At 42.1% G+C, this 25930-nt stretch overlaps 2 protein-coding genes across 2 annotated transcripts; one reads left to right on the forward strand and one right to left on the reverse strand.

Annotated features, from left to right (window-relative positions):
- Window positions 1–853: 853 nt before the first annotated feature.
- Window positions 854–17469, reverse strand: cpne4b (copine IVb). The gene is made up of 16 exons (XM_028432203.1): window positions 17238–17469; window positions 13808–13998; window positions 11427–11606; window positions 9255–9326; window positions 8970–9044; window positions 8386–8469; window positions 8205–8294; window positions 6531–6629; window positions 5883–5969; window positions 5066–5125; window positions 4820–4953; window positions 4546–4600; window positions 4311–4362; window positions 3641–3774; window positions 3007–3243; window positions 854–1566 (listed from the first exon to the last, which is right to left on the reverse strand). The coding sequence occupies exons 2-16, from the start codon at window positions 13976–13978 to the stop codon at window positions 1435–1437; spliced, it is 1662 nt and encodes a 553-aa protein (XP_028288004.1). The 5' UTR covers window positions 13979–13998; window positions 17238–17469; the 3' UTR covers window positions 854–1434.
- A 930-nt stretch (window positions 17470–18399) lies between these two features.
- Window positions 18400–25013, forward strand: dync1li1 (dynein, cytoplasmic 1, light intermediate chain 1). The gene is made up of 13 exons (XM_028432215.1): window positions 18400–18558; window positions 18811–18884; window positions 19926–20042; window positions 20167–20397; window positions 20599–20753; window positions 20890–20983; window positions 21442–21577; window positions 21655–21766; window positions 21861–21920; window positions 22063–22107; window positions 22203–22290; window positions 22399–22521; window positions 24032–25013. Exons 1-13 carry the CDS (start codon window positions 18455–18457, stop codon window positions 24148–24150), a joined length of 1458 nt encoding a protein of 485 aa, XP_028288016.1. The 5' UTR covers window positions 18400–18454; the 3' UTR covers window positions 24151–25013.
- Window positions 25014–25930: the final 917 nt, after the last annotated feature.

Consider the following 25930-nt stretch of genomic DNA (forward strand, 5'->3'; position numbering starts at 1 on the left):
GAGATACAGATATCAGGAGGTGCATGTGATGAATACTGATCACACTGTCAGTGACTGAGGCACGTATAAAGTATACTCCCAGGACAGCCCAACTTTGGATGGTGCCCTAATTAACTGCATTGAGATTAAGGAAATAAGTTATTCCTGCATTCTAATGTCTGTATGGGCAGAGGTGAAAGAAAGATCTTTTAAGGCATGGTGCAGTATGACTGGTTGTAGAGCTTCAGCTCATTCAATAATGAGGCATGCCTGTCCATGAGAGAGAGAGAGAGAGAGAGAGAGAGATGTAATTTCTAACCTCACTGGAGGTCTGCATATACAAATAGACTGTATATTCAGTGGAAAAACAAATGCTGAAGCTCACTGGGCTGAGAAAAATAAATCAGGCTGCCACATGCTCTCTTTGTTACTCTTGATTATGTTCAGCATGATTATATGCACACACACATATATACACAAGTTGTTCTGTTGCTTCTACAGACATTGACTTCCTTTCATCAAATCACTGCAGACTGCTAAACCATAATTACAAACCTGCATCCCTAACTTGCAATCCTTAATCGCTCATCCTGCAGAGATTAATTTTTGGCTCTAAAAAGGAGATGAGCCCCAACGTGGCAACACACACGCACACAAAGCTCATATCACACTGAAATGAGAAAACCAAAGTCTTTATTATATAATAAACATGCAGAATACAGAAACAATTTTCAGCTCACAGATGAGTGTCTACCACACACGCTTGTCTATTTCCCCAAAACTCTTTACAATGTAAGAAGGTTATTAAGAAATTATTACAATTATTAAGTTATTCATTTCCATTTAGCAAAATCTCAAACTAATCTGTAGAAAAGAACCCCAAACACCCAAGACAACCCCGAATCTCACACAAATGACAGAGATACTTTATTTCATAACTAGCAAGCGGCAACTAGAGATTGGATATTAGAGGGATGGATGAAATATGCATGCATTTATGCAGTACACTAACAGAAATGCTACCATTGCCATAAATAACATTTGCAATGCTAATTCTAAGCACTTGTATTTTGGCTTTTCTACTCACAAATCATTCGGTCTAAGTACTTGCTAGTTATCTAAATAAGGTAGGAGTGTCATTTCTTCGTGGTGGGCTATGGTCTGCATGCTGGTTCAGAAGACTGTTCTTATTTCTATAAATATCTTTCCAGTATACAGTAGATAGTAATAATTTCCCATGTGATGCCATTGTGGCCAAACATGCAATTAGTCATCAATAGAGTAGTTCAAATTGTTTCACCAGAACAAGCTAATTCTCTGAGCTAGACTACTGTATGTCGTATTAATCTGTGTGTGTGTGTTTGTGCTTGTTTATATATTATACAGTACTTAAATGTATATATGATTCATATGCGTGTGTATGTAGAATATTGTGTGTGCTCGCACAGTCCGTTGTCAGGGGCTGAAGGTTCTCGTGGACTCGTAGTCCGACATGCACTTGGGTTTAATTCCTTTCGCGTTGTAGTAATCCACCACCTGGTTAGGGACTTCAGCTAGAACACTCTTAGCCAGGGCAGCCGGGGAGGCCTGGAAATACACAATCAAGATTTTGTTGTTGAACCTGAAGCTGCCAAAGGTCTACAGCAGTGAAAGTGAGGTCATGTGATACATCCGCCCTCTCGCACAATAATTCAGCTAAAAACAAGGATCATTTTGCAGATATGAGACTAAAGTTGTTCTACCAAACGATGTGAAGCATACGACCATATTAAGTAGATAAGAAAACCTTTAGAATGTACAGTAAAACAGAAAATGTCCATGTAATGCAAACACTGACATCAGTTACAGTGAGAACACAAGGAAGAAAAAACTCTTGCATATCCCTCTTCACAATGCAGCTACACACAGACACGCACAAGTTACACACACACTGCCAGCAACCACTCCTCTGCATGTTCACACATGCTGCCACACACACAAAAACACACACACACACACTTCTGAATCCTCAAAGTCAGAGTGTCTGTCGTACTCCGTCTCACATAATTCCCTGAGACAATGCATCATCAAAGTGCACCCCACCCCAACCTCTTCAGCCCGCTGCCTCCTCCTCTTCCTCCTCTCATTTCCACCGCTCTTCCAACTCTCTCTCTTCTGCTCCTATCTACCTGTTATCCCCGACTCTGCCTGTCACCCAGCAGCTCCGTCCTGCTAATCCCTTCTGAAAAGAAACGACAGAGCAGAAAATCACCTCTCCACCTTTGTCACACACTCCCTCGCTCCCTTTTGTCTTTAGCTCCGGTCTCCCGTTGACACCCCTCAAACACCACCGCTACTGCCAGTGGGCTGCTGCTCTCCCTCTGCTCTTCCTCACCCTTCCCAATATATTCTTCAATTCTCCCCTCTGTATACCTTTGGTTTAACAGCGTGTTTGCTCTCTCCTTCACTCACTGTGAGGTCAGCTCAGCTTTTCTTTTACTTTAGAGGGGATGTAATTGGTTAATTTCCCAGCCTGTCACAAACCAAACTCACCATAAAAGACTGCGCCACACACATCTGGCCAAAGCAAAATTAGAGAGTGGGATACACACACATATGCAGAGAGCAGACAGCTGATGTGTTTTGACGAGCAAGCCAAGCTTATTACGCCCACACACTCACCACCCCCAAACAACACACACAGAAATTACTCCCTCATTCCCCTAATGCCTAATAATGCTCAAATTGGTCCTCATAACGAGGGATGATTCTGGCAAACAGGCACATGCAGTAAATAAAGCTGCTGCTAAGGGGAAACGTCTGAAATTTTACATTAGGTCTGAGATGCAAATTAAATCAATTTACTGAAGCCCTGAAACAAATTCAAAATTTGTTTCAGGGCTTCTCATTATTTATTGATGTTATACTTAATAATGTTTTACAGAGCAGCTTTTTTTTAACCACATTTGGCAGAAAATGACCTAGAGAGGACTGAACATTCCCCCAAAATGTTATACGCTCAATGCAAAACTCATCACCACCACTTACATGCTTGAAGTCCTTGAAGGGGACGAACTGGACGATGTCACGTAGGACAGGCTCGCCCTTAGGCGAGCGCAGGATTCCATCGTCTCCATCCAGAATCTGCATGTCTGTGAAGTCTGCGTTGCCCACGCCGACGATGATGACAGACATGGGCAGGTGGGAGGCGTGCACGATGGCCTCCCGTGTGTCAGCCATATCGGTGATGACGCCGTCTGTCAGAATCAGCAGTATGAAGTATTCCTGGTGGGACAGGTAACGTGAGGAGGGTGAGTGGAGATGGGATGGTAGGAATTCGAGGGTGGAACAAGGAAGGAAAGAAGGAGGTAAAGATGTTTTTTTTTAAATGGCTTCTTGTCAGGGGCTAATTTGAATAAAACTAATTCTAATCCACAAGAGAGCCGGAGAGAAACGGGAGGCATTAAGGCAGAGAGAAATTTGTGCTCTAAAATTTGTGACGGGAATTAAATTAATATCAATCAGTCCCCTTCTTTGTTTCAATTCATCTCTTTTTTCCCTTGTCTTTGTCCCATTTTTACCTCCTCTGATGATTCACATTTCGCCTTTTCGTTCTTTCTCTCCCTGTCAGCAAGTGCAAACACTATCAGTCACAACTTTTTTTTCTCATTCTCTCTCTCACCATGGCCTCTTTGGTGTGCATCTCCTCGGAGGCAGAGGATGCCACTTTCTGGATGATTGGGGCGATGTTGGTGGGCCCGTAAAGCTGGATTTTAGGAAGGCAATTCTGGTAGGCCTCCACCACACCTTGGATTCCTGCAACACACACACACACATATGTGTGGTTCTTATGCCACTTGTTTATTTGCCTTCCCGTGTACTACACTGTGCTGACCCCACAAAGTCAAAGTTCTTGTACTGTGCAAACGCATCTGCTAAAATGAATCCGATTTGGCACATGTGATTGCACTCCAAGGTGACGAGGCATTTTCCAAAAAGCATTCACATATTGTGCAGACAAACACACACGCACGCAGGCACTGCAGCTGTGCAGTGAGACAAGCACAGAAGCCCATTTCACACATACAGATTAGCGTTGTTTTTCTCTGTGTCTTAGTGCTTGAAATACTTCCTGCAGCACAGTGACAAATCTCCCGACTGCATGTGTGTGTGTGTTTAAGAGCGTGCGCACGCATGTGTGCGTGTGAGAGAGGTGAAAACAGAGGGGAGAGATATAGAGGGAGAAATATGGGACTGACAGCAAGGGGAGAGACGGACGCTTTCTTGTGGGGTGATACTGTTGTTTGGTTTCACGATGCATGAACGTGCATGTGAAGTGTGTGTGTGCTCACCGGCACATTCAGGATTGTCCTCGTCGAAGTTCACAGCGAAATCGTGTGAAACCTTCAGAGGGGGCAGAAAAAAACAGGGTTAGGACAAACCAAACACTCAGCATGTTCACGTCCATTTTACAGCTCGGCAGATGTAGTCTGCTTCCATGCTGATCAAAAGAAACCTGTTCCTCCAAAAGAAATCTAGAATTTAAAGTCCTCTTGCTACTGCATACAGACACCCCAAATGTCCTACCTTGAAGTCCGGAGGTATCAGAGCTCCAAAACCAAATGCAGGGAACATTTTATCACTGAAGACAGAAAAATACACACATGACTTATTGAAAAATATGAAGAAGGCCACAGAGACGAGGGCACATGACAGACAAAACCTGTGGAACTATTTTACTTAATAAGAAGACAGAATCCCCGAAGGGTTTGATCCTCAGAGGGAAAATACAGCGTGTGTGTGTGTGTGTGTGTGTGTGTGTCAGCTTTAGATGAACAATGATTGATGGAGTGCATTCTACCTGTCATAGTCTTGGCAGATCTCTCCTACAGCCACCAACGCTTTGAGGTACTCATTTGGTTGGTAAGGGTGGATGTAGTGGAGGGAGCAGCTGTTCCTAGGATCCCCATTGGATGCTGTAAAGTCTATTGCCACCTGGGACGTACAGAAATACACACACATACAGTGCACATTCACACAGCATGAGTGGGAAAAAACAGGCAAGGAAAACATAAATATAGAGGAGATTATATGTAAGAGAACTTACTGTGAACTGAATCTGGCAGCCTCCCATGATGTAATCCAGGAAGGAATACATTTTGATGATCTGTCAGGAGGAATTGTTTACATAGCTTTATTTCATTAATTCATGGGGTCTGCACCTATACATGGATCAGCCAGATCATTAAAAACAGCTTGCCTAAAGCCATGAGGTGGCATGTGTGGTTTGCAACAATAATCTTGTAGGTGGTATTTGTCAAAATAACATCCTCGTAAATGTCCAAAATGAAGGCTTCCCAGCAAAACATTGCCTAGAGCATCAGACTGCCTCCAGCATCTTCCTCCCTGCTGCCATCTCCTCTCCGAGTACAGGACACACATACACATTCCTGTGCTCCATCCAGCTCAAGGCACCATCTAGGCAACGAACGGCAGCTTCAAACAGACTCTTCGCCGCTTTTTCCTGCTTAAAATGTGTACACAAGAAGTGACCATTTGCTTGCTGCCTATTACACAATATTCCACCCCTTGACCCTAAGTGCCATGGTAAAGAGCCAATCAATGTAATCACTTCCCCTGTTGTGGCTGAGCAACAGGAAAAACAGGACTTCACATTATCACATGCATCCATCCACATTTTAGACATTCATCTGTTTGCAGATTTAGTGGCATGACAGGACACTGTGCTGCAAATGTGTGTAAAGAGTGATGATGCTTGAAATTATGATACAATCCACAATCCATGAGACGAGCTAATTTTCTGATTCTTGCTTCTCAAGTGGGAGTTTGTGCTTTTTTTTCTCTCAAATTTATTAATCAGCTGTGAAGGATTAACATCTAAAGTGTTAGTTGTGTTTCTTCACCTTACAGTGGTTGAGAATGACAACACCAGAGTTCCTGTAATTCTTCTTCTTCATCTGATATTTAGGATTGATGCATTCCCATTGGATCTGGGCAAGAACACACATACAATTATATGGTGGCACACAGCAAAGAATTGTGTGCCTAATTATATGCAGAGCACATAAAAATGGAATGCTGATTCTATTTAATGTTTAGCATCTGACCATGATCAGGACACAGAGTGTAAGGAGACTCCATGGATGTCCAGATATGAGCAAAACATAAACAAAGCAAAAACAACATGTATTACATACATTACTAATGGTATAAAATCACACTTCCTGTCTGCTGGTTGAGCAGGTCAGAGTGTTATCAAAATGATGGGAAGGTATGTGGCTTAAGAAAAATGTTTTTGGATAGAGGTCTGGAGCTACCCGCAACTCATCTTTACAAGAATCCAAACAAAATAAAGAAACAATAACACATGGCAGGAAACTGCCCAAAATATGGGGAAATAAAACGTGTGTGTCGGCAGAAAGAGATGAATTTTGAAGGGGAAGGAAGCTGTCTGCAGAGAAAAATATACTCTTTATGTCACTTCCATTATTTTCATCTTGTGTGAAGCGTGTCCTCCAAACAGACTAGAAAGAGAATATTCCCAGTCTTACCTGTTTGCCCTCTTGCTCTGCCCTCATCTCCTTGAATGTGGTCTGAAACTCCCCAATAAAGTCATGTTTTCCATTGGAGTCCCAGTCCCAAACTGTGCACTTTGGACACATAAATACACACATTCATTTAGTTAGAACTCAACTCCAACACAGTTACCTAAACCACACATGCTCACAGGCTTCTAGGGAAATGCCATGCTGAATGATTGATAAGGCGGTGTTAGTGGGGGGGCAATGGAGCGGTGAAATATTAATCTGAGGCTGCTGAGAGGGACGCGGTTTAAGAGAAAGCTTTATGTGTGTGTAATAAGTTGTTTCTCTCAAAGGAGCTACTAGACATGATAAATGACCTCAATCACACAGGGGTCAACAGGCCAAGGCTTAGCACCTCATAACCAAACTATCTTGTGTGACAAAAGACACCAAGTATCTGAGCTGTCATGTAGCACTTCTACAATCAATAATTCAATAAAGATTCTCAATAGAGACACATGTTAATATAGAAATAATAAAAAAAAATCTTTGCCAATGCGAAGGCTTAATTGGCTGTGAATGAGTCATTTATTGTACAGATTTGTGACCTTCTTTGCTAAGGTCACTCCAGCGACCAGCGATCAGATCCAATCCAACAAGGCTTGATTAAAAACAATGACCACCAGTAATCCCCTTATTTCCTGTCTCCCACTTAACCTGCTGAGAGCATCCACCTGAAGTGTGTGTGTGTGTGTCATTTTCGTCAATGTGTGTGTGTAATGTGGAAATGTGTGTTTGTGTTTTTGACAGTAATTGTGCGTGAGGAAGCTTGCTTTTGCAGCCTTGCTCCCACTTGAAGTTTCTGAGAGCTGTGCTGGAGAGTAATGAAAAAATGAAGAACCTCTCTTCCATTCACTGAATACTAACTGGAGGGGGTGGGGGGGTGGATAGACCAGTCGAGGGATGGAGAGAAAAGTAGAGGCAGAGAAATGGGTAAGGAGAAGTACAAAAGAGGAGACGGCGTGACACTGCAGAGGAGGGTTATACATTTATGCATTGGTCAGTTAAGACCCCGGTGAAAAGAAAGCACTGGTCTGAATAGGAATCTCTGCCCTGCCATTTCTCACTATAGCTCCAATGCTTCAAACAGGTAGCCCTGGAAACCATAGCCGATGGCGTGCATGTGTGCGTGTGTGTGTGTGCGTGTGTGAGCGTGAGCGTGCAAGCCCTTTCTCCTGCTGTCAGGAACCATGCAGAGTTAAGATGCCTCTGAATATTTAATGAACAAGCTCATGTTTATTCATGAGAAGAATAACTGTTTGCAGCTGATGAGCAGCCACTGCTTTACAACTTCGCACACACACACACACACACACACACGTCAGATCTATTCCTGGTGTGTAAAGTGGGTGTTTATGATGACCACTGAGCACATTCACACCTATAACACAACCTTATCAGGACACACAGCGCATGGTCTGAACTCACGCAGCCCTGAAGAAATGGCTGAGCGATGCTTTGTGTATGGCTTGTGTCGTTCTATTCAGTTAGGAATTGATACTTCTAGTCTCATGCTTTGTTTGTGGCACAAAAAGTAAATCATCCAGAGGTGTTGAGGCGCGTGTTTGTCCTGCTGAGGTTATATACAATGATGTGGCTACACTTTTTACCAACTGAGAACAGTTACAGTTGCACACTCACCTTAAGCTCCCGATCATGGTCACCGCTACAGAGCGTGTTCAAGGAAACTTTGAAGGATTTCCAAACTGGGCTCAGGTTGTTCATGACCGTCTGTGCACATTCAAAATATAGTTAATTACAGATTGGAAACAGTCGACTAGCCTAGTATATATAAGTATTTATATATATAGAGGGTGATTACCTCAGTTCGGTGCACAAGTGACTCAGTTCCATCAACATTTACTCTAAAAATCTCCAGGAAAGGGTCTGATTTGCTGAAGAAATCCTTCAGAGAGAAAACACACATATAAACCTTCCATCAGAACTATCTTTGATCACCATAAATCATTCATACACTAACAGAATCATGATTTCACCCATTTTTCTTCGCTCTCTTTCCTGTGTCTTCTACCCGTCCCTTTCCTGTCCTGTCCAATTTATCCACCACTCCCCTGCTTTCTTCCATCTCTCCCCTGGGGCACAACTTGTTTGGATTAGTCATCCATGGCCATGCATGTGTGCATGTTGAGACTCAAAATTAATATAGTTATCAGTGTGTGTGTGTGTGAGGTAGGGTTGGTGAGATAAAACAGGGTTATTGGAGGGGTACCCACCTATCTCAGCAGGCCTCTTTTAATGCCAGACTGCTGTGTCTTGTGTAAGTTGCTTCATCATCAAATCCCACTGGTCCACCCACACACACACTTGGCTGCACGCACACACAGCCTCATATCTTTCTCGCATATCAAACCCTAAAATTATTTGAAGACAGTGAAGTGCACAGACCTTGTCGTCTAGCTTACGAGCGCTGAAACAGAGCTCAACGTAATCATCATTACCCGACAACTCCTCAGCTGTCACCTATATGGATGGAGGGGTGGGGAGAGAGACAGACAGACAGCAAGGTGTAAGGAGGTGAGAGAAAATGAGATGGAAATGAGGAACAGAACAGATTGAATGGGCAACATCATCAAATTAATTACCTCCAGAGTGTTTCGAGTGGAAGAGCAGTGTGTGTGATGTGTGGCTGTGTGTGACTGGGGTGGACTGACTGTGGAGAGAGTGTCATACCATGATGGAAGACTTTCCAGCAGTGTTTCCCTGTTTGAGCAGAGCTTTGGTCAGTTTCCTCTGTGAGACAATCTGAAAACAAGGAGTAAGAAGAAATTAGCTCACATATTCCTCTTAAAGCAGGAGTCTGTTAGCGCCTCCCTGGCACTGCTCCTTAATGTTGGCATAAAATTATCTACTCTATTTACACATCCAGAAGTGCAATGGAGTCACCTTTCCTACTCCTTGTATTGATCTGCCAACTCCTGAGAATCTGGGGTTGTCTTTACCTATTAATAGTGAGTGGTTTAAAGGCCGATGACATCCTCCCACAAAAAGCCTTTAATCCATTCCCCTTGTTATCGTGCCATTTCTTTCTTTTTAAATAAGGAAAATGTAAAGAAGTTGTTTAGGTGAAATAGTAGTGTGCCTGACTTATGATCCTTTACATGACTGAGGTCACACAAACAACCAATACGTCTGCATGGTGACAGAATTATGGTGCTGTCCATGGTGCTGGAATGGCAGACGAAATTGTAATAGTGGCTTTATCTCTCCATCAGGTTTGTATAGGATATATAACGCCATAAATACCTGTGTCTATCATTTATGCAGGCCATATAGTGTAAAGAGTAGTAGTAAAAGATTATTGTCACACCCTGCTTTCTGTAGCAGTCCTTGGTTAAGTGGTTAACAAAAGGTGCATCAGAATGAAATCTCCTACCCTACCTTTAACATATCAGGGGAGACATGACAGCAAATGTACATAAACACTTTTGTTGTCTTTTTATTAAAGTGAAGCCTAAATCACAAATACTATATTGACAATAAGTCTGTAGGAACATGGGTGAATTGGACTTTGGTGGTGAGAAGGTAGCATCCAGGTCGTTTCAGTTGAGCAACTTGCAGAAGCACAAAAGCTCATTAATGTTATTATATATTGATTATTGCAGCTTGAAGCATTACATAGAGCATTATAATAAGTGCTATGTGCTATCTGTGATTATATTACTGACAGAATGTGTCTGTGACAAGCCTTTCCTGTAGCTACAATCCCCAGGGATGACAATGGTAACTAGTACATTATTAGAGCTTAAATTGTCTTTGTTTTTCCTAAATTGATTTCTATTCAAAGATCAGTCGGTGGCAGTTACACACCTTGTAAATTCATATTACATTAACATAATGCTGTTTTTGTTTAGACACATGTTTGTATGCATGTTATTCAATTTTCTATAAACTGGTCTTTAAATGTCTTCCTCTTCCATAATAATAATCACAGGTTTACAAACTCCTGTGATTCCTTTAGCTTAATGCTGGTGAGCCTCTCTCACCGTGAGAAAATAAACACTCCTACACAGGCGTCTAGATCGTAACGCTCTGGGATGCTGCCCTTGCTTCCAATTACCTTCAATTCAATATGACATTAGACAATAATTCACTGAAATCAACTTACTCAACTTGGTAATGTGTACTACTGCAATAACAATTCTCTTCTTAAATGCTTCTAGATATTGAGTGAAGGACGTAAATAAAACTAATCTTTAAACATTGATCAAAACATCATTAGGAGGAGTAGCAACCCCTTAAGCGAGCAGCAAGACCACGAGTTTATCATTATGCACATATAAATGCTTTGAAAACAGTCTAAATGATCCTCAGGGCTTTATGTAGGCAAAGACTCAAGGACGTAGGAATTACAGTCTGATGCCGACAGTGATAGTAGCTGACCTCGAATAAAAAAAAAAATAAAAAATCACATTAGGATTCTATGCACAGCTGAAGTTTCTCACCCTAATTACAGTACACATTATCTGATACATATATTTCACATGCTGAATGAACTTTACAAAGGATTATATACTCCACTTTGTAATTCTTACCCTAAGTGTAAGCACACTGTATTCAATCATGCATGCCTCAGAGAGACAGATCTCCATGCTCTGCTCTGCTAAGCACCTACTCTGTGTGTTATATGTTGTTTGCTGGTTCACTCAGTGAGGCACATAAATGCCCTTTATGCATGCATTCACCAGTGGGCATGTGCTCACATCATGCACTTCTGTGTCTTACATGTGTAAGACATGTCTGTTTTATTAAATGGTGTACAGTGGTTGATGAAAAATTAAGGTCTATTAAAGCAACAGGAAATGTAGTATGGTCGTCATTTCACCAGTGAGCAGACACACTGACCTGTCCTAAGGTGCACTCCATGGCTCCCAGGAAGTCAGCATCACGGAGGCCGTTGGTGCCAGAGCTGATGTCATGAAGTTCAAAGCGAAGCCTCTGGACTTCCTCAAAGTAGTAATCTACCAAGAAGATCTTGGAGAAGACTGGGCTGCTGCTGCTGCGGATCACCTCAGTACGGTCCACCTGGAAACCCACGCAGAGAGACTGGTGAGAACTGACATACATAAACACCTCCAGGTACAGCAAGTATAATACATTTTTGGCACCTGAACGAATGCAAAAAAAAAGTGCAGCTGCCTTCTAAATGAAAATATTTTCATTATTATCTACATCCTGGGGATGTTTGCCACAGGAAAAAATCCTGAGGGCCACATTATCATGGAGCTGGTAAATAATAACCTGCCTCCATGTCAGTTGAGTCTGTTCTTCATAAATAACAGACCAAAGAGGCCATGATCAGCCTGGATCTAAAACATACTCTCATATTGTTCTTGTGTATAGACTTTACATCATTTGAAAGTAGAATCTCATATGACTCTGCTATTGTTTTTTACTGGCGGTCTTACTTTAAATAAAGTTTTTTTTGGTCTTTTTTAAACTGGACTTCAGCTTAAACTGCCAATGTGCATTGATTGTGAACCTCAGCAATGCAATTACCACAAATAGCCATTACCACATTGTTTACACTTACCAGCTTGAATATAGATTTTTCTTGATGACTCAAAATCACACAAGCTGTTTGACTACACAGTCAGTGTAACATTGATCTCACATTTTCTTTTCTCCGACTGCTCAACACAGAATGGATTAGAATTCTGAATAACAGTGCTGCCAACAGAAACCTATCCAACACCAGCAGCAGTGACTGGGTCTCTTTCATCACTGATAACCCTTTGACACGCACACACACACATTGACAAAATTGAATAGCACACCAGCAAACACAACATACACACACATTTTAGCCTATTTCTGACACTTACCTCAATAGACTGGCAGCTAATTAAAGTCATAAACATGTAAACGAACAAACACACTCAGCTAGAGGCTGGAACACTCTCAACAATTATCCAATTAAAGGGCCGTGAATCTGATGGGCAGTGATAACATTTGTCCATTCACACACTGCTGCAAAGGGGCACACAAAAATCTCTCTCTCTTTCTCTTACACACATACACTCACACACACAGCAGTGCACTGTACAAAGTAGCTTTTTGTGGTGTCTCCAAAGACAGAATAATGCTGCACTACTTTCTGAGTACTTGATCTTGAGCCCCTGTGGAAATAGAGTCTGTGTACGTGTGAGTGTGTGTAGCAGTGTAGCTTTTGTGTCTCTGACCGTGTGTGTAAATGAGCGACATGTGTGAATCTTAGCATGTGTATGCACATTTGTTAAAGGGTCACTGTTGCGCTGAATGTGTGAGGATGTGCGTAGATGTGTGGGTGAGTGTGTTTACATATTTAAAAGGGAGACAGTGCACTCAGTGTCTGTCTATCTGTCCCAGAAGTACAGCTAAAAGGATGAAGATCTACTTCTTTCTCTTCATGCTGTGCTCTTGCAAAGTTCAGATAGTACACTATATGTTGCTGCCACTGCATGGGGCTTCAATGGAGATAAATGATCTCATAGATAGCCCTGAATGAGCAGCGGATCCTTAGAGGTAAGTGGAACACTTAAAGCAACACCAGTTATCCATTAACTTGTGCTTAACACTCTATTCTAAGATGTTATCTCCACCTATCTGAGACATTTTATTGTACAATGAGCCCAAGAATCCCATCTGGTGCTGTCATTATTTTCAATAGGTGGAAAAAAATCCTGAATGTTTGTTTAATATACAAAACCTATGATTTACCATTGATCGTCATCAGTTAGTATGAGAATATTAACAAGGCAATCACAGCACTGCATGGTAGCCGGGATCCTTGATTACAATCATTTAGAGCATACATTCAATGACACACGAATAATTTCAAGGGTTGTCTGCAAAGCAGCTCACCAAGATTTATTTGCAATTATTACAAAGACAGTGTGTACTCAGCACGGCTGGCACTGTAGTTCACGGACTGTGACAATAGTAGTGTGAATAAGGACGTCAGGTTTTCTTCCCAATTAAAACTTGAGGGTTCAAAGACTGGATTTGCAGGCTGTGATGTTCCGTCACAACACCATGTCCTTGAACTGTCACATGGTTTCTGTGAAGAGTAGTTCAAATGGCTCCCTAAATCATAGACATGACAATGTCATGTGATAACCCTCCATACAGTGGGTGAATCTGTACTATGAGGACGTATCAGAACACTTTGATTGATCACTCTGTCAAGAAGCAGTCTCTGGACACACATTTTCTCCTGCCTCATCCCACATCCCCCATCACAATACCTCAAACCACTGTCCATGCGACTGCATCTTCAGGACCACGCAAGGGTCAGGTTTGGAGAGGGCGTCACGATCTGAAATCCCCCGGCAGGCCACTCTCAGCTCCACTTTGGTCAGACATGGAGAGCTGATGAAGCCCAGCGTGGCCTCTGCAGACTCGTAGATGTTACTCATGCTGAACACGCAATCACACACTGAGAATAGAAAGATAGGGTTCATGATTACTGATGATGACAGACAGACAGACAGATAGATAGATAGATAGATAGATAGATAGATAGATAGATAGATAGATAGATAGATAGATAGATAGATAGATAGATAGATAGATAGATAGATAGATAGATAGATAGATAGATAGATAGAAATGTTGTGCACTGCAGTTCATTTGAACTTGTTTGCCTTGACATGAGCAGATGCAGTGGCCCTGACTAAGCAGACAGGGCTCAAACTGTTCAAGGTCAGGACTCTGAGGCCACTGAATATCCTACAAGGTCCCCAGATGCACGCAAATACACATATACAAACACAGTATAAACAAAACTGTGCACTTACATATGCTAATACAAGCACACATTTGGATGCATGTATGCATAAAGGATGCAGATCATCACAAAGTATAATTGTCTGTGCATGCTTACTGTACTTTCTGCTGAGTAACAAGAACATTTTGTCTGGTTTCTCCTCAGGTTTCCACTGACAGTGTAACGTTCAGAGTCCCAAAATAGAATTTTTCTAGAGTCCAATCACCACGACGCAGACATTTCTCCCGTGACAATGTGGAATGAATTGTCAATCACATTTTTACAGGAAAGTTTCACGAGTATATGATCACGATAAGGCCTAATACACGTGCTGCTTGGCACTCATTCAAGGTTAGAGTTTAAAGGATAAGCATCTCACAGGAATGTGTGTACAAAGGACTAATAGTCAATCTCGTACACACAAGGGAATTTAATGGGTTACAAGGCACATGCATCCATCAGCCACCCACACAGGTGTTTTTTTTAATTACTCTGCTTAATAAGACCTCCTCTCTGGACTGCTGTGTGTCTCTGTGTGCATGTGTGCATGCAGACTCAGCTTGTCACTTGTTTTAAATCTCCTATTAGTTTGTTGCACCTATTCGAGTGCTTTATGGGGGGGGGGGGGGTTAAAGGAACAGTTCAACATATAGGAAAATAATTATTACCTGTAATTTTTAGTCCTTTTTAATAACAATCTACAGAGATTCCAAATGTCCAAAGGGCACTTGGAACAAAGGGCACACAATAACATGTTACATTAAAAAATCTAGGTGTAAAAACACCAAGGTGTTAATTGGCAGGCTCTAGAGGTGTTGATGGGTGTTTGTTAACCTTTGAACAGAGCCAGGTTAGCTCTTCTTTATTTTCTATATTTTATCTTTATTGCGACTTGAAATTTTAAGGTGGCATCAATCTTCCAGGAATGAAAAGCACTTCCAAAATGTTAAAAACTAAATAAATTAATTAAAAAAACAAAACATAACTTACTTACTTACTTACTAGAACAGATTATTACAACCTTTATTAGGTTAAAACCAACTAAACCAAACTGTGATTTTATTACAATTACATTAGAGACGTGCATAATTAATCTCAAAATGTGAACTCAAAATGTGTCATCAGCCCACAAAGCCTTGGGTTGAACCACTGGGGACCCTCAAAACCAGCAAGACCAGAATATGGTATAAGCTGAATACTAATGCAATGGACTAGTAGCATCATCCTTAGGGACTGGAGCTCTTGGAATTGGGTCTGACTCTGACCTGAATGTCTCTCTCTCTCTCTCTCTCTCTGTCTGTCTTCCATAATTCATGTTCCATGTGTGTGTTGCTGATTATTTTTAGCTTAGCACAGCAGTGAATGGTCTGTATACAGACAAACTCACCTTGTGGGCTGAGCCACAGGGCAGGTGGTGTGACATACAATAGACCTGTGTGCATGGCTGGAGTAGAGTTAGTCGTGCGCTTCTATGCATGGCATGGTGGTACATTTTCTCCATGTGTGTGTGTGTGTAAGTGTGAGACAGAGAGTGTGTGTGCTGGAAGCAGCAGATGCCTGTCGGTTCCGCTTGACAGCAGATGACACTGATAGTGACGGGGGATGTGGAAGATTTTTACAGCCACAGCTACTGTATAAGAGCTGTGTGCAGAATCCGACTTTACAGTACATCTGCTGTCACATGTGTTGCCTGAAGCGACAGTTAATTTTCACTCATTTTCACACTTCATCACAGGATCTTATGATAGCTTCATGTGGGAAGAAAGTCACAACAAGCAGAATTGACATCTGGTTAATTAACTATATTTATGCAACGTAAACATACAATTAAATCCTAGAACTGTTTTCAAGAACAAGTTTTCAAACACTTGACAACAAAAACGTGTGTCCTTCTGTATTACTGTTGATAGAAACAAGGGTGCAAACTACAGGAGAGGCTGAGCTTTACGCCTTTAATTTTCAAGCCCTCAACTGACTGATTGATAAGACGTGTTTTTACTCTAGCTCCTATTCTCCACACTGTGACAATCCAACACCTCAGCTGCCATGACCCTTGACTCTCGCTGTGTGTGTGCAAGCACATGTATGTGTGTGTGAGATCATTCACCTTCACATGTATACATATGCGGAGGGACCGTGACAGATGTGATATTACTGGTTTCATGACACCCACATACACCGTGACAGCTCGGTCACATATTGATTGTCAGACAGTAAAAGTGAATCACTGCGCACATTACAGTCTAAAGAATAGCAGGTGGTCTTCCATGTATCAATATATATATATATATATATATAATATTAATTTATTGCTGGTGACACCAAAAGCTAAAGAAGTGGACACATTAAAGGCGCCCAGAGCTGAGAGAAGAATGAGAGACAAATGCCTGGTGCTGCAAAGTGTTATTAGAGTTGACACAGAGAGAGACAGAGGTTGTAAGATAGGGGGATTAGAGTGATGGAGAGGGAGAAAGAACTGTAGAAAAGGCAGGCAAGTGAGAGAGAGAGAGGGGGATGGAGAATGAGGTGGATCTCCTCCTGTCATATGGCTTATCATGTCTTATAGCACTCCAGGAAAATATAATTAAATCAGAGGCTTTCTAATAGTGTAGCCAAGACAGTGCATACCTGTATTCTAAAGAGAGAATAACTCCTCCTTAAAATAACATTGTGCTAACTCATTTTAAAACTGTTTGTTTCACTCTTCAGAGTTAATTTATCTAAGCACCATAAGAACCCCCCCCCCCCTCTCTACATATATATATATATATATATCTATATCTATATATATTCAATATAATGTGTGCATCATCGCTGGCAGTTAAATACAGAAAATTGTCCAGAACAAGAATTTCCGCCTCTCATGCACCAGGCGGGCTGCTCCGATCTCCTGCAGAGAGGAAACTCACCTCAACAACCTGGAAAAGAGATCCGAGTGGAGCCGAAGAACTTCACCGCCGTTTACTTGACAATCACGGAATATCTCACCGCCTCCGGACCCATCTCACTCTCCTTGTCTATATGTTTCCCCCCCTTGAATCCCCTACACTGCAGTGGTCGACCGGTTTGGCGCGGACACAGTCACACAGACCTGCTTTCTAATTCCCACAGCTCGAGCAGGGCGAGGATGCGCTCCGCACGCCTGGGTTTACTCTGGGCGAAAGATGGGGAGGAGGAGGACGGTGCGCCACTTAACTGGAGTTTGTAATCCGCTGGCTCCATCGGGGGCCGCAGAGAGCGCACTGTATACCCGGGGACCAGCAGCTCTCCCATCGCAGTGCACCGGCGCCATCTAGTGGTCATTACAGTGAACTGGTACTGATAACAGCAGATTTTCTGCTTCTCAGATTTGATTGGCCTAGCTGCGCTTCAGTGGTTTTGTAATAAGCGGTGACCGCACACCTGAGACCACTTGGCAGTAAAAGTTCACGCTGTGCCCGACAGATTCACTGGCATAGATTAATTTTAAAACGTTTTAGAATCATAAAGCAACTTTGTAGCTAAGATTAATCAGACTATAACAAACTAAAAGTGCTCTAATTTATTTTTGATGCTTTCAATTGTCTTTTTGGTGATAGTGTCCTGCCTGTGAGTTGCACTACATCGACATTTCACTGTGTTTAAACGTCTTCTATAGCCTCTGGTTGTAAATTTATAGTGCACGCAGTTCCTACATGGAATTATAGCTTTATCTTCTTAGGCTTAGGCTCGCTGCCATTGCCTATAATTCACAAATCAAAGCATTGATTTAGGAGGCAAAGTATTTAAGAGGATATTTTGTCTGGACGGATTTATGTGAATGTTTTGAAAACGTATTAATAAAAAAAAATTGATAAATCATTATAAAACAGCCAGAGTACAAAAAAATAATGTTACACGTGAACGTTGCATCCCTTTCCTATTATTAACAGATGTTTACATACAGAGTATGGCGCTACACTCTGCTCAGGTCTGAGTGGATGTTCAGCTTGTGTATTGTGGATGAGATCATTTCATGTCTGGAGCTGCGTCTGTCGCTTTGTGCGGGCGGACCACGCCCCGGCCCCGGCGTGCCGTGCGGTACACCAGGCTAGCTTAGCACGCTGCTACATCCGGGCGCTCCGTTCGGTTTACAAACCCTGCGAAGATGGCGACCACAGGGAGGAGTGCATTATTATCCTCCACCTCAGCTGGACCTAAGAGCACATCGGAGAACTCCAACCCAGAGGAGGATGACGGACAGAACTTATGGTGGGCGATGAATGTTTAAAGTCGGTTTATTGTGAGCAGAGTGTGGGACGCGTAGAGAGCCCGCTGTGCTGGGATAAGGATGGTTTGACAGCTAGCCTGCTAACGAGGCTAGCTAGCATCAGCACCAGACTGACTGGACACTGGTGACACAGCAGCACTAGCTCGCGTTAGCTTCTCGCTGTCAGCCGTTGTTTGTTAATGAATGAACAAGCCTCTTGTGGCTGGGTTGTAACGGGGCTGCTCTGTCTGCAGGTCCACCATCCTGAGTGAAGTGTCAACCCATTCAAGATCAAAACTACCGTCGGGGAAAAATGTCCTGGTCATGGGTGGGTATCTGTGTATGTCTGCAGTCTCCTGGCTAACCAATAGGCATCGTTGGCTCGAATAGCCCCGGAGCTGGTGATCACCTCATCCTTGTAGCCAGACTTAATTCTACCCAATAGCTAAGCTAGCTCGCTCTGGGCTGATGGTGCTTTTGTGTTGAAGCTTGGTTGCTGGTTGCCAGAGACAGGTGCATGTCTCACTGGCGTATGGGCACGCGCACACACACACCATCATCATCAACAAAAACACATGAGAGTGAATCGCTGCGATGTGAAACCTTGCAAGTCATTCTAGCATGCAGCGATGCTAGCAGCTAGATGATTTTAAGAAGACGAGACAACCCAACGGCGTGTGAGTGTGTGTGTGTTTGTGTGTTTTCTAAACGGGGCCACGGGGCTTTATGCGAGTGGAGCAGCGAGGGTGCCTCCCTGTCTCGCTCGGTCCTCGTGTCCCGCTGGTGTCCACACACACACACATACAAAACACATCCGCCTGAGATAATCCGCAGCCTGCTACCCATTCCAGCTAATCAGCGAGTTAGTCGTATAGTGTGGCTGTGAAGCATTTTTCCCGTTATGCGATCTATGACAACATCAGCAAGCTCTGCCTTATGATGCATCGAGTCCCCCTGTCGGTTTAAGTTAATATGGCACAGGATGCAGTGTGGATGCAGAACTGACCTTATAACAAACACTAACAGTGCCATGCTATCAGCTTTGAATTCAGCAACCATGCAGGGAAAAATACACTGGACATGTTTGCTTTATTTGGGATTTAAAAAAAAAACGCAGCATTGAAGACTGTAATCAGACTGATTTGCTGTGTGTCTACACATTGCTTATTGCTGTTGAAATTTATTCAGTAACCCATTGGGTCGATTGGCACAAAATTCCAGCAGCTGTGCTTGTCTTAACAACTATGTGGTATTTTCAAGTAAGAATGTACATGTATATTTAGCTTTGAATTATTATGTATAGCTTTGAATTATTGGCCATGTAGAAGCTGTATTGCATCTGACTGATCTGATGTGTGCATGTGTTTAGGTGAAGTGGGCTCGGGGAAGACCACCTTGGTGGCAAAGCTACAAGGAGTTGAAGAGTACATGAAAGGGCGTGGCCTGGAATACCTCTACTTCAGTGTCCATGATGATGACATTGATGGTAAACAACAACTGGCTGTGTTTCTCTTTTTGTCACTGCAGCACTACAGGAAATATATGAGTAACACATCAGTAAGTTGTGTTGGAACTTTGTTGACTTTTTGTATGTGTGTGTTTGTGTTTAGATCACACTAGATGTAATGCCTGGGTGTTAGATGGAGACCTTTACCACAAGGGTCTGCAGGGAGTAGCTGTACCGGTGGACTCTATCGATAACACGTTGCTGCTGATAACAGTTGACATGTCACGGCCGTGGAACGCCCTCGACTCTCTCCAGAAGTGGGCTGCCGTTGCTAGGGAACACATCGACAAACTCCGAATCGCTCCGGAAAAGCTGCGGGAGCTGGAGCACAGACGTGAGTCATACTGACAGCAATCAGACGTCTGAGTAGATAAATCAGTGTTTCTCTACAGAAATATTTTTAGTGGTATGAAAATAATGTTTAGATGAGAAGGACTATTATCCAAGTTTACAATGGTCCTTTCAGGGTTTTTGTTACATTCCCTGTGGTTAAAAGTGTAAAATGTTAATATTGTTTGTGGGTGTATGTGTGTAGTTGTTAAACAGTTCCAGGAGTACACAGAGCCAGGCAGTGGGGAGGATGGCACACCGCAGAGGAGGAGTGAAGAGGAGGAGAGCGTGCTGCTGCCATTAGGAGACAACACACTCACGCACAACCTGGGAATACCAGTGGTGGTGGTCTGCACTAAGGTACACACATAATTTGTCCTGTTATTTGTAAAAAGTGTGAGTGTTTAAGTTTACATGTTCACATTTCTGGGTCATTTTATACCTACACAGTCTAATCATCAGCATTCACATCCAGCTCCTGTTTATCTGTCCTCAGTGTGATGCTATCAGCACATTGGAGAAGGAGCACGACTACAGAGACGAACACCTGGACTTCATCCAGTCTCACATCAGACGTTTTTGTCTGCAGTGTATCCTTCAGCTAACAAAGCCTTGACCTTGGCTGATGCAAAGCTTCACTGTAGTGCAGAGGACAAAATGGAAATGTGTGAAATTCTTTTATAATCTTGGTTCTTCATCTGCTTTCAATACCATGCTGTATTACTGTAGCAGTTTGGTCACTGTAAGCTATTGAACTATTGTTATTGCTTTGTGTTGCTGCAAAGCAAGTTCAATACAAGTCGTAGATTGCCCAGTACTGCTTCGAATTGGTTGTTTTTCAGCATAATTTTCTCCGGTCGATGCTGAATAGAAACCATATTACATGTTCAAGACTTATTGTGTTTAATATGAGTCAAGATAGCATGCTGCCTCACTCCTTCTGTGTGCTTGCAACAATAGGTCTAAACCAGCTTTTCTTCATCTGTATTTGTTAGTGTTATTAGAAAATGTTTTATAGTGCTGTGGTGTTCCTTGACAGTTAGGTTAGACGGTGCCTCTCTGATTTACACATCAGTGAAGGAGATGAAGAACCTGGACATTCTGTACAAATATCTGGTCCACAGACTCTACGGCTTTCCCTTCCACTGCCTTGCACAAGTGGTGGAAAGAGATGCTGTATTCATGTAAGTGAGTGCATATGTCCCAGGGACTGTAACATCACTTATATTTGGTTTGTAACCCTCCCGCTTCTCTCTGCCAGTCCATCAGGTTGGGATAATGAGAAAAAGATTGCCATACTTCATGAGAACTTCCAAACAGTAAAGTCAGACGACACCTTTGAGGACGTAATAGTCAAACCACCTGTCAGAAAGGTATACGCTCACATTAAAAATATCAGTCTGATGTACAGTATGTCTGCTTAAGATGTTGAATAATATATGTGTATATATTTATTTTCCTCTTTAGATTGTACATGAAAAGGAGATTCAAGCAGAAGATGACCAAGTGTTTCTGGTTAAACTGCAGGTCAGAAAACATTTCAGTTGTGTTGATACCTCTTTGTTTGTTTGCTGCTTGTGGGTACTCAAATTAAATCTGACTTGAGGGTCTTGATACGTTAATTAAATACTAATTAGAGTAAGTGTGATTATTGTGCTCTAATTTGCAGTCGCTGCTCGCCAAACAGCCTGCTGTGACAACAGGGCGACCAGTGGTGAGTGCTCCTTGTTTCGGGTTTGGGCTCATGCGATAAATACACCTCCCTCCAGTGTCCGTTGGTCTCAAATAATTTGCTGTTGTTGTTTAAAGGACACCACCAGCAGAGCACCCACAGGCTCCCCAAGGACGAGTAATCGATCTGCAGCGGCTAACGTAGCAAACGCCATGCCACAGTCAGGTAAGTTGGGTATTTTGTTGCTGCACACATCCACTCATTTCTAATGCTGCTGTCTGTGCACTGCCATTATCTGCGTGTTTTTTAAACCCTAGTAATATTATGCTGCAGGTCAGACTAGTGAGGGCGTGCTGGCCAACTTCTTCAACAGTCTACTGACAAAGAAAGCAGGGACAGCGGGGCCCGGGACACCAGGTGGTGGAAACAATACTCCAGGAACTGTACGCAAGTCAGGTGGGTACACACTATGCCGTCAGAGCTGCTCTGTTTTAATCATCAAAACAGTGATCAATTATTCAGCTGTACAACTTATCACAGTAGATTTTGATTTTGGCATTTCTTCTGTCATCATCATCATCATCTCAGTTTTTTACAAGCGACCATATTGGCAGAAACAAATCATTGCAAACCCTGCACTGCTGCATTGTCTGAATATTTCAAGCCTAGAGTTTAACGTCCAGTTCTTTCATACAGGCTATGCTCCAATTCTGAGTATCTCTGAAACACACATCCATCACCATCATCTCAATATCCGTTGAATGTCTGTGTGAATGTCTTCATAACTTCACTCGTGGTCTTTTGTGCTATCTCACTGTTAACATCATTCATAATGTGTATATGTGTATGTGCTAGTCAGAGGATGCTGGCCACGTTAAGGTGTGTGTGAGCAAGATATTTTTCATGTATTATTGCTTGTGTATGACTCTCAGGAGCACCTTGTTGTTTTTTTGTTTTGTTTTTTTTTTTTATTTTGACCTCCCTTTCCCTGAGCCTTTCTCCAGCATCTAAGGAGGAACATTGCTGGGATCTAGCCTCCTTTTTAACCCATTAACACCTGTGCTGCAGTCTTTCACCTATTACAAATATTTTTATATGCTTTATGTTGTTACAATATGTGCATCTAAAGTAGCAGTCCTGGTGAGGATCCCATGGGTATTTAATGGCTAGTGTACCATAGGTTTTAACTGACTGGATTTAGCTCTACAAACAGAAAAGCAAAAAGCCATGAATTAATGATTCCTTAATGATGGTTGCATCTCTAATCTTTCCCTTTTAACACCCTCTCCCCACTGTACAGTCCTGATTTTTCAATTTAATTAATTTTCATTTTTATTTTTGCATGTTGCATTGCATTTCTCATCACTAACATCAGTCACTGTCATGCACATGATTCTAATTAAGGCTGGGATATATATCTAATACCTTTTAAACACACAATACCAGTAGGGACAGTTTTTACACTTTTTATGTGTTTTAATACAGCAAAGGTGCCAAGTGAGGTTCATAAAATTATTTTCAGGGTCAATCATATGTTTAAAAAAGTCATCTTTCTCATGCCATACATTGCCGCTGTAGCCTTTTACCCCCTCTGTCTTTCTGCCTCTCACATTTGTTTTCTTATTCTTGCTGCTGCTCTTATCCACTCTTGCAAATGTGTTGGGACTTAATGAGACCGCTGTCAAAAAGTGCAGCCTTCTCAAATGTCATATTAGACTAATAAAATAGCCTAATTAACAATACTAAAATAGTGTTAGTATTCATATATGTCAATGTTGATATATATACAAAATGATTTGTATATATCAGTATTTCTCCCAGCTCTTATTTCAACCATGTGCACTAGGCTTTGTGTTTATTGCATTGTGTCTTAAGCAGAGCTGTGAAAAATTTTCGCATTGTCTTAGCAGCATTTTCATTTGATTGTATTTGTTGTGACAGAACTAATCAGTGTGATTTGATACAGGTTCAAAGCTGGGCCTGAGCGACGTCCAGGCGGAGCTGGACCGCATATCCAGCAGGGAGACTGACTCAGACTTGTCCAATGCCAACGAGACCCCTGCCACCGATGGCCAGGACACATGAAGACCAACACGCTTCACCCTGCTCTCCCTCTCTCCCCCGACTCCACCTCAGTCACCGTCCACCTCCCTTGTTCCCTCCACTCTCACCCTTCATTTCATCATAAAGATGTGCGGTAAAAGGGAGAGGTGGTCATTTTTTTCCCTTCCCCATCGTCTTTCACTTACTCCTCAAGGAGAAGAACTCTCCCTGCATTGCCCTACGCCTTTACCTACACCTCATTCCCACCCACCCTTTCTTTTTTCCTGGCTGTTACACCAAGGACAATTATTTGTCACTGTTACATTCAAGACTGTCTGTTACATGAGAGTATATGGGTAAGGGGGGGACCAATGGGGGTGTGAAGGTTGGGAAGAGAAGAAGCGAGAGGTGGGTTGATAAAGATTGATTGGAAGAATGAAAGTGAGGGTGTTTTATCCATCCATTTTTTGTGATGGTACAGTTTGTGTTTTTACTGTAGACAAAGCTGAGGGCGCATGGTGAAGAAACTGCACTTAGGTAACATAGGGATGATTGTGTGTTTCATGTATGTGGGGCAAGTCACTCTTGGCCAGACGGAGAGATTGAGAACAAAAAAAAAAGACATAAAACAACAAAATGGAAACAGTCTTGTTTTTTACGATGAAGGGAAAAAAACATACCAGTATTTGTGTGCATGTGTGTGTGTTTGTGTGAGTGTGTATGAGGGTGTAGGAAGAAGGCAAATAGAGAAGATGAAGGATGTCATTTCAACCTAACCCATGTGTTGAGAGATTTTTGACTGTTTGCATTTCAACCAAATGGCAAAAATACAATACTATGCTCGTACACTACAGACTCTAACAGCAGCTGTGATTTAAAATGAATAAATAAAACTCTAAACTCAACACACTATGTTCTACGGTCCATCATGGAACCCAGTTTTACAATTGGCCAAACTGCCCCACGAGGTACTACATGCTGTAAAGATAAACTTCTAGATAACAGACAGTGCACTGAAAGGGAGGGTGGGTGGCTAGCTGAGCTTTACTTGTACAGAAAAAAAAGCACTAGTGATTAAGTTCCGTAGTTTCTGCTGGCAGGGTAGTGGTTGGGAATTGGGGTCAGAACATGGGAGGGTCACATCCAGAATGTACAGTCATTGTCTCGCTGATTGGTCCTGTTATTTCAGAGCTCTGTGTTGGCGTTTGTATAATCAGATCTGTCAATCAGTCAAATAAAAAGGTGTATTTATTCGGATTCATCCACTTGGCTACTTTGCATTTTTTATATATTTCTTACCTCTTGTCACCACAGATCAAGTCACATTGAGCAAGTTACTGTTACATTTTCCAAAATTCTGTGTGCTGCTCAGACTAATTGAATCCTTAACAATGCATTTTTTTCTGCACATGAAGTAGATGTTCATTGGGTTTTGTTAATAAAACTTTCATTTTGAAAGTCAGAAAGTCCTTCAACCGATAAGTGTTGCTTAGTAACTGATCGTAGTTTACACTTCCTGCAGAAACAACAAATATGCTTCTCTGTGCCACTTTAGACTTTGACCTTTCCCAGTCTGTTCATCATGCATCACACACATGGACACTTTCTGTTTTCATTGTGTTTATTTAATACCAAAACTATTTTTCGTTAATTCAATTCACGCATGGTGTGCTTTTGTGTGTAAAAAGCAAAATTTTGTCCTAAACAAAATGCATGTATATACACTATGTGATGTCAAGAATACATAATTAATTTTGCACATGTGTTGCACATCTACATCAAACTGTGAGCCATGTGTCCTCATACCTCCTCCTCAACCTCA

This window comes from Parambassis ranga, chromosome 2 (assembly GCF_900634625.1).
Source record: "Parambassis ranga chromosome 2, fParRan2.1, whole genome shotgun sequence".
Classification (NCBI taxonomy): Eukaryota; Metazoa; Chordata; class Actinopteri; family Ambassidae; genus Parambassis; species Parambassis ranga.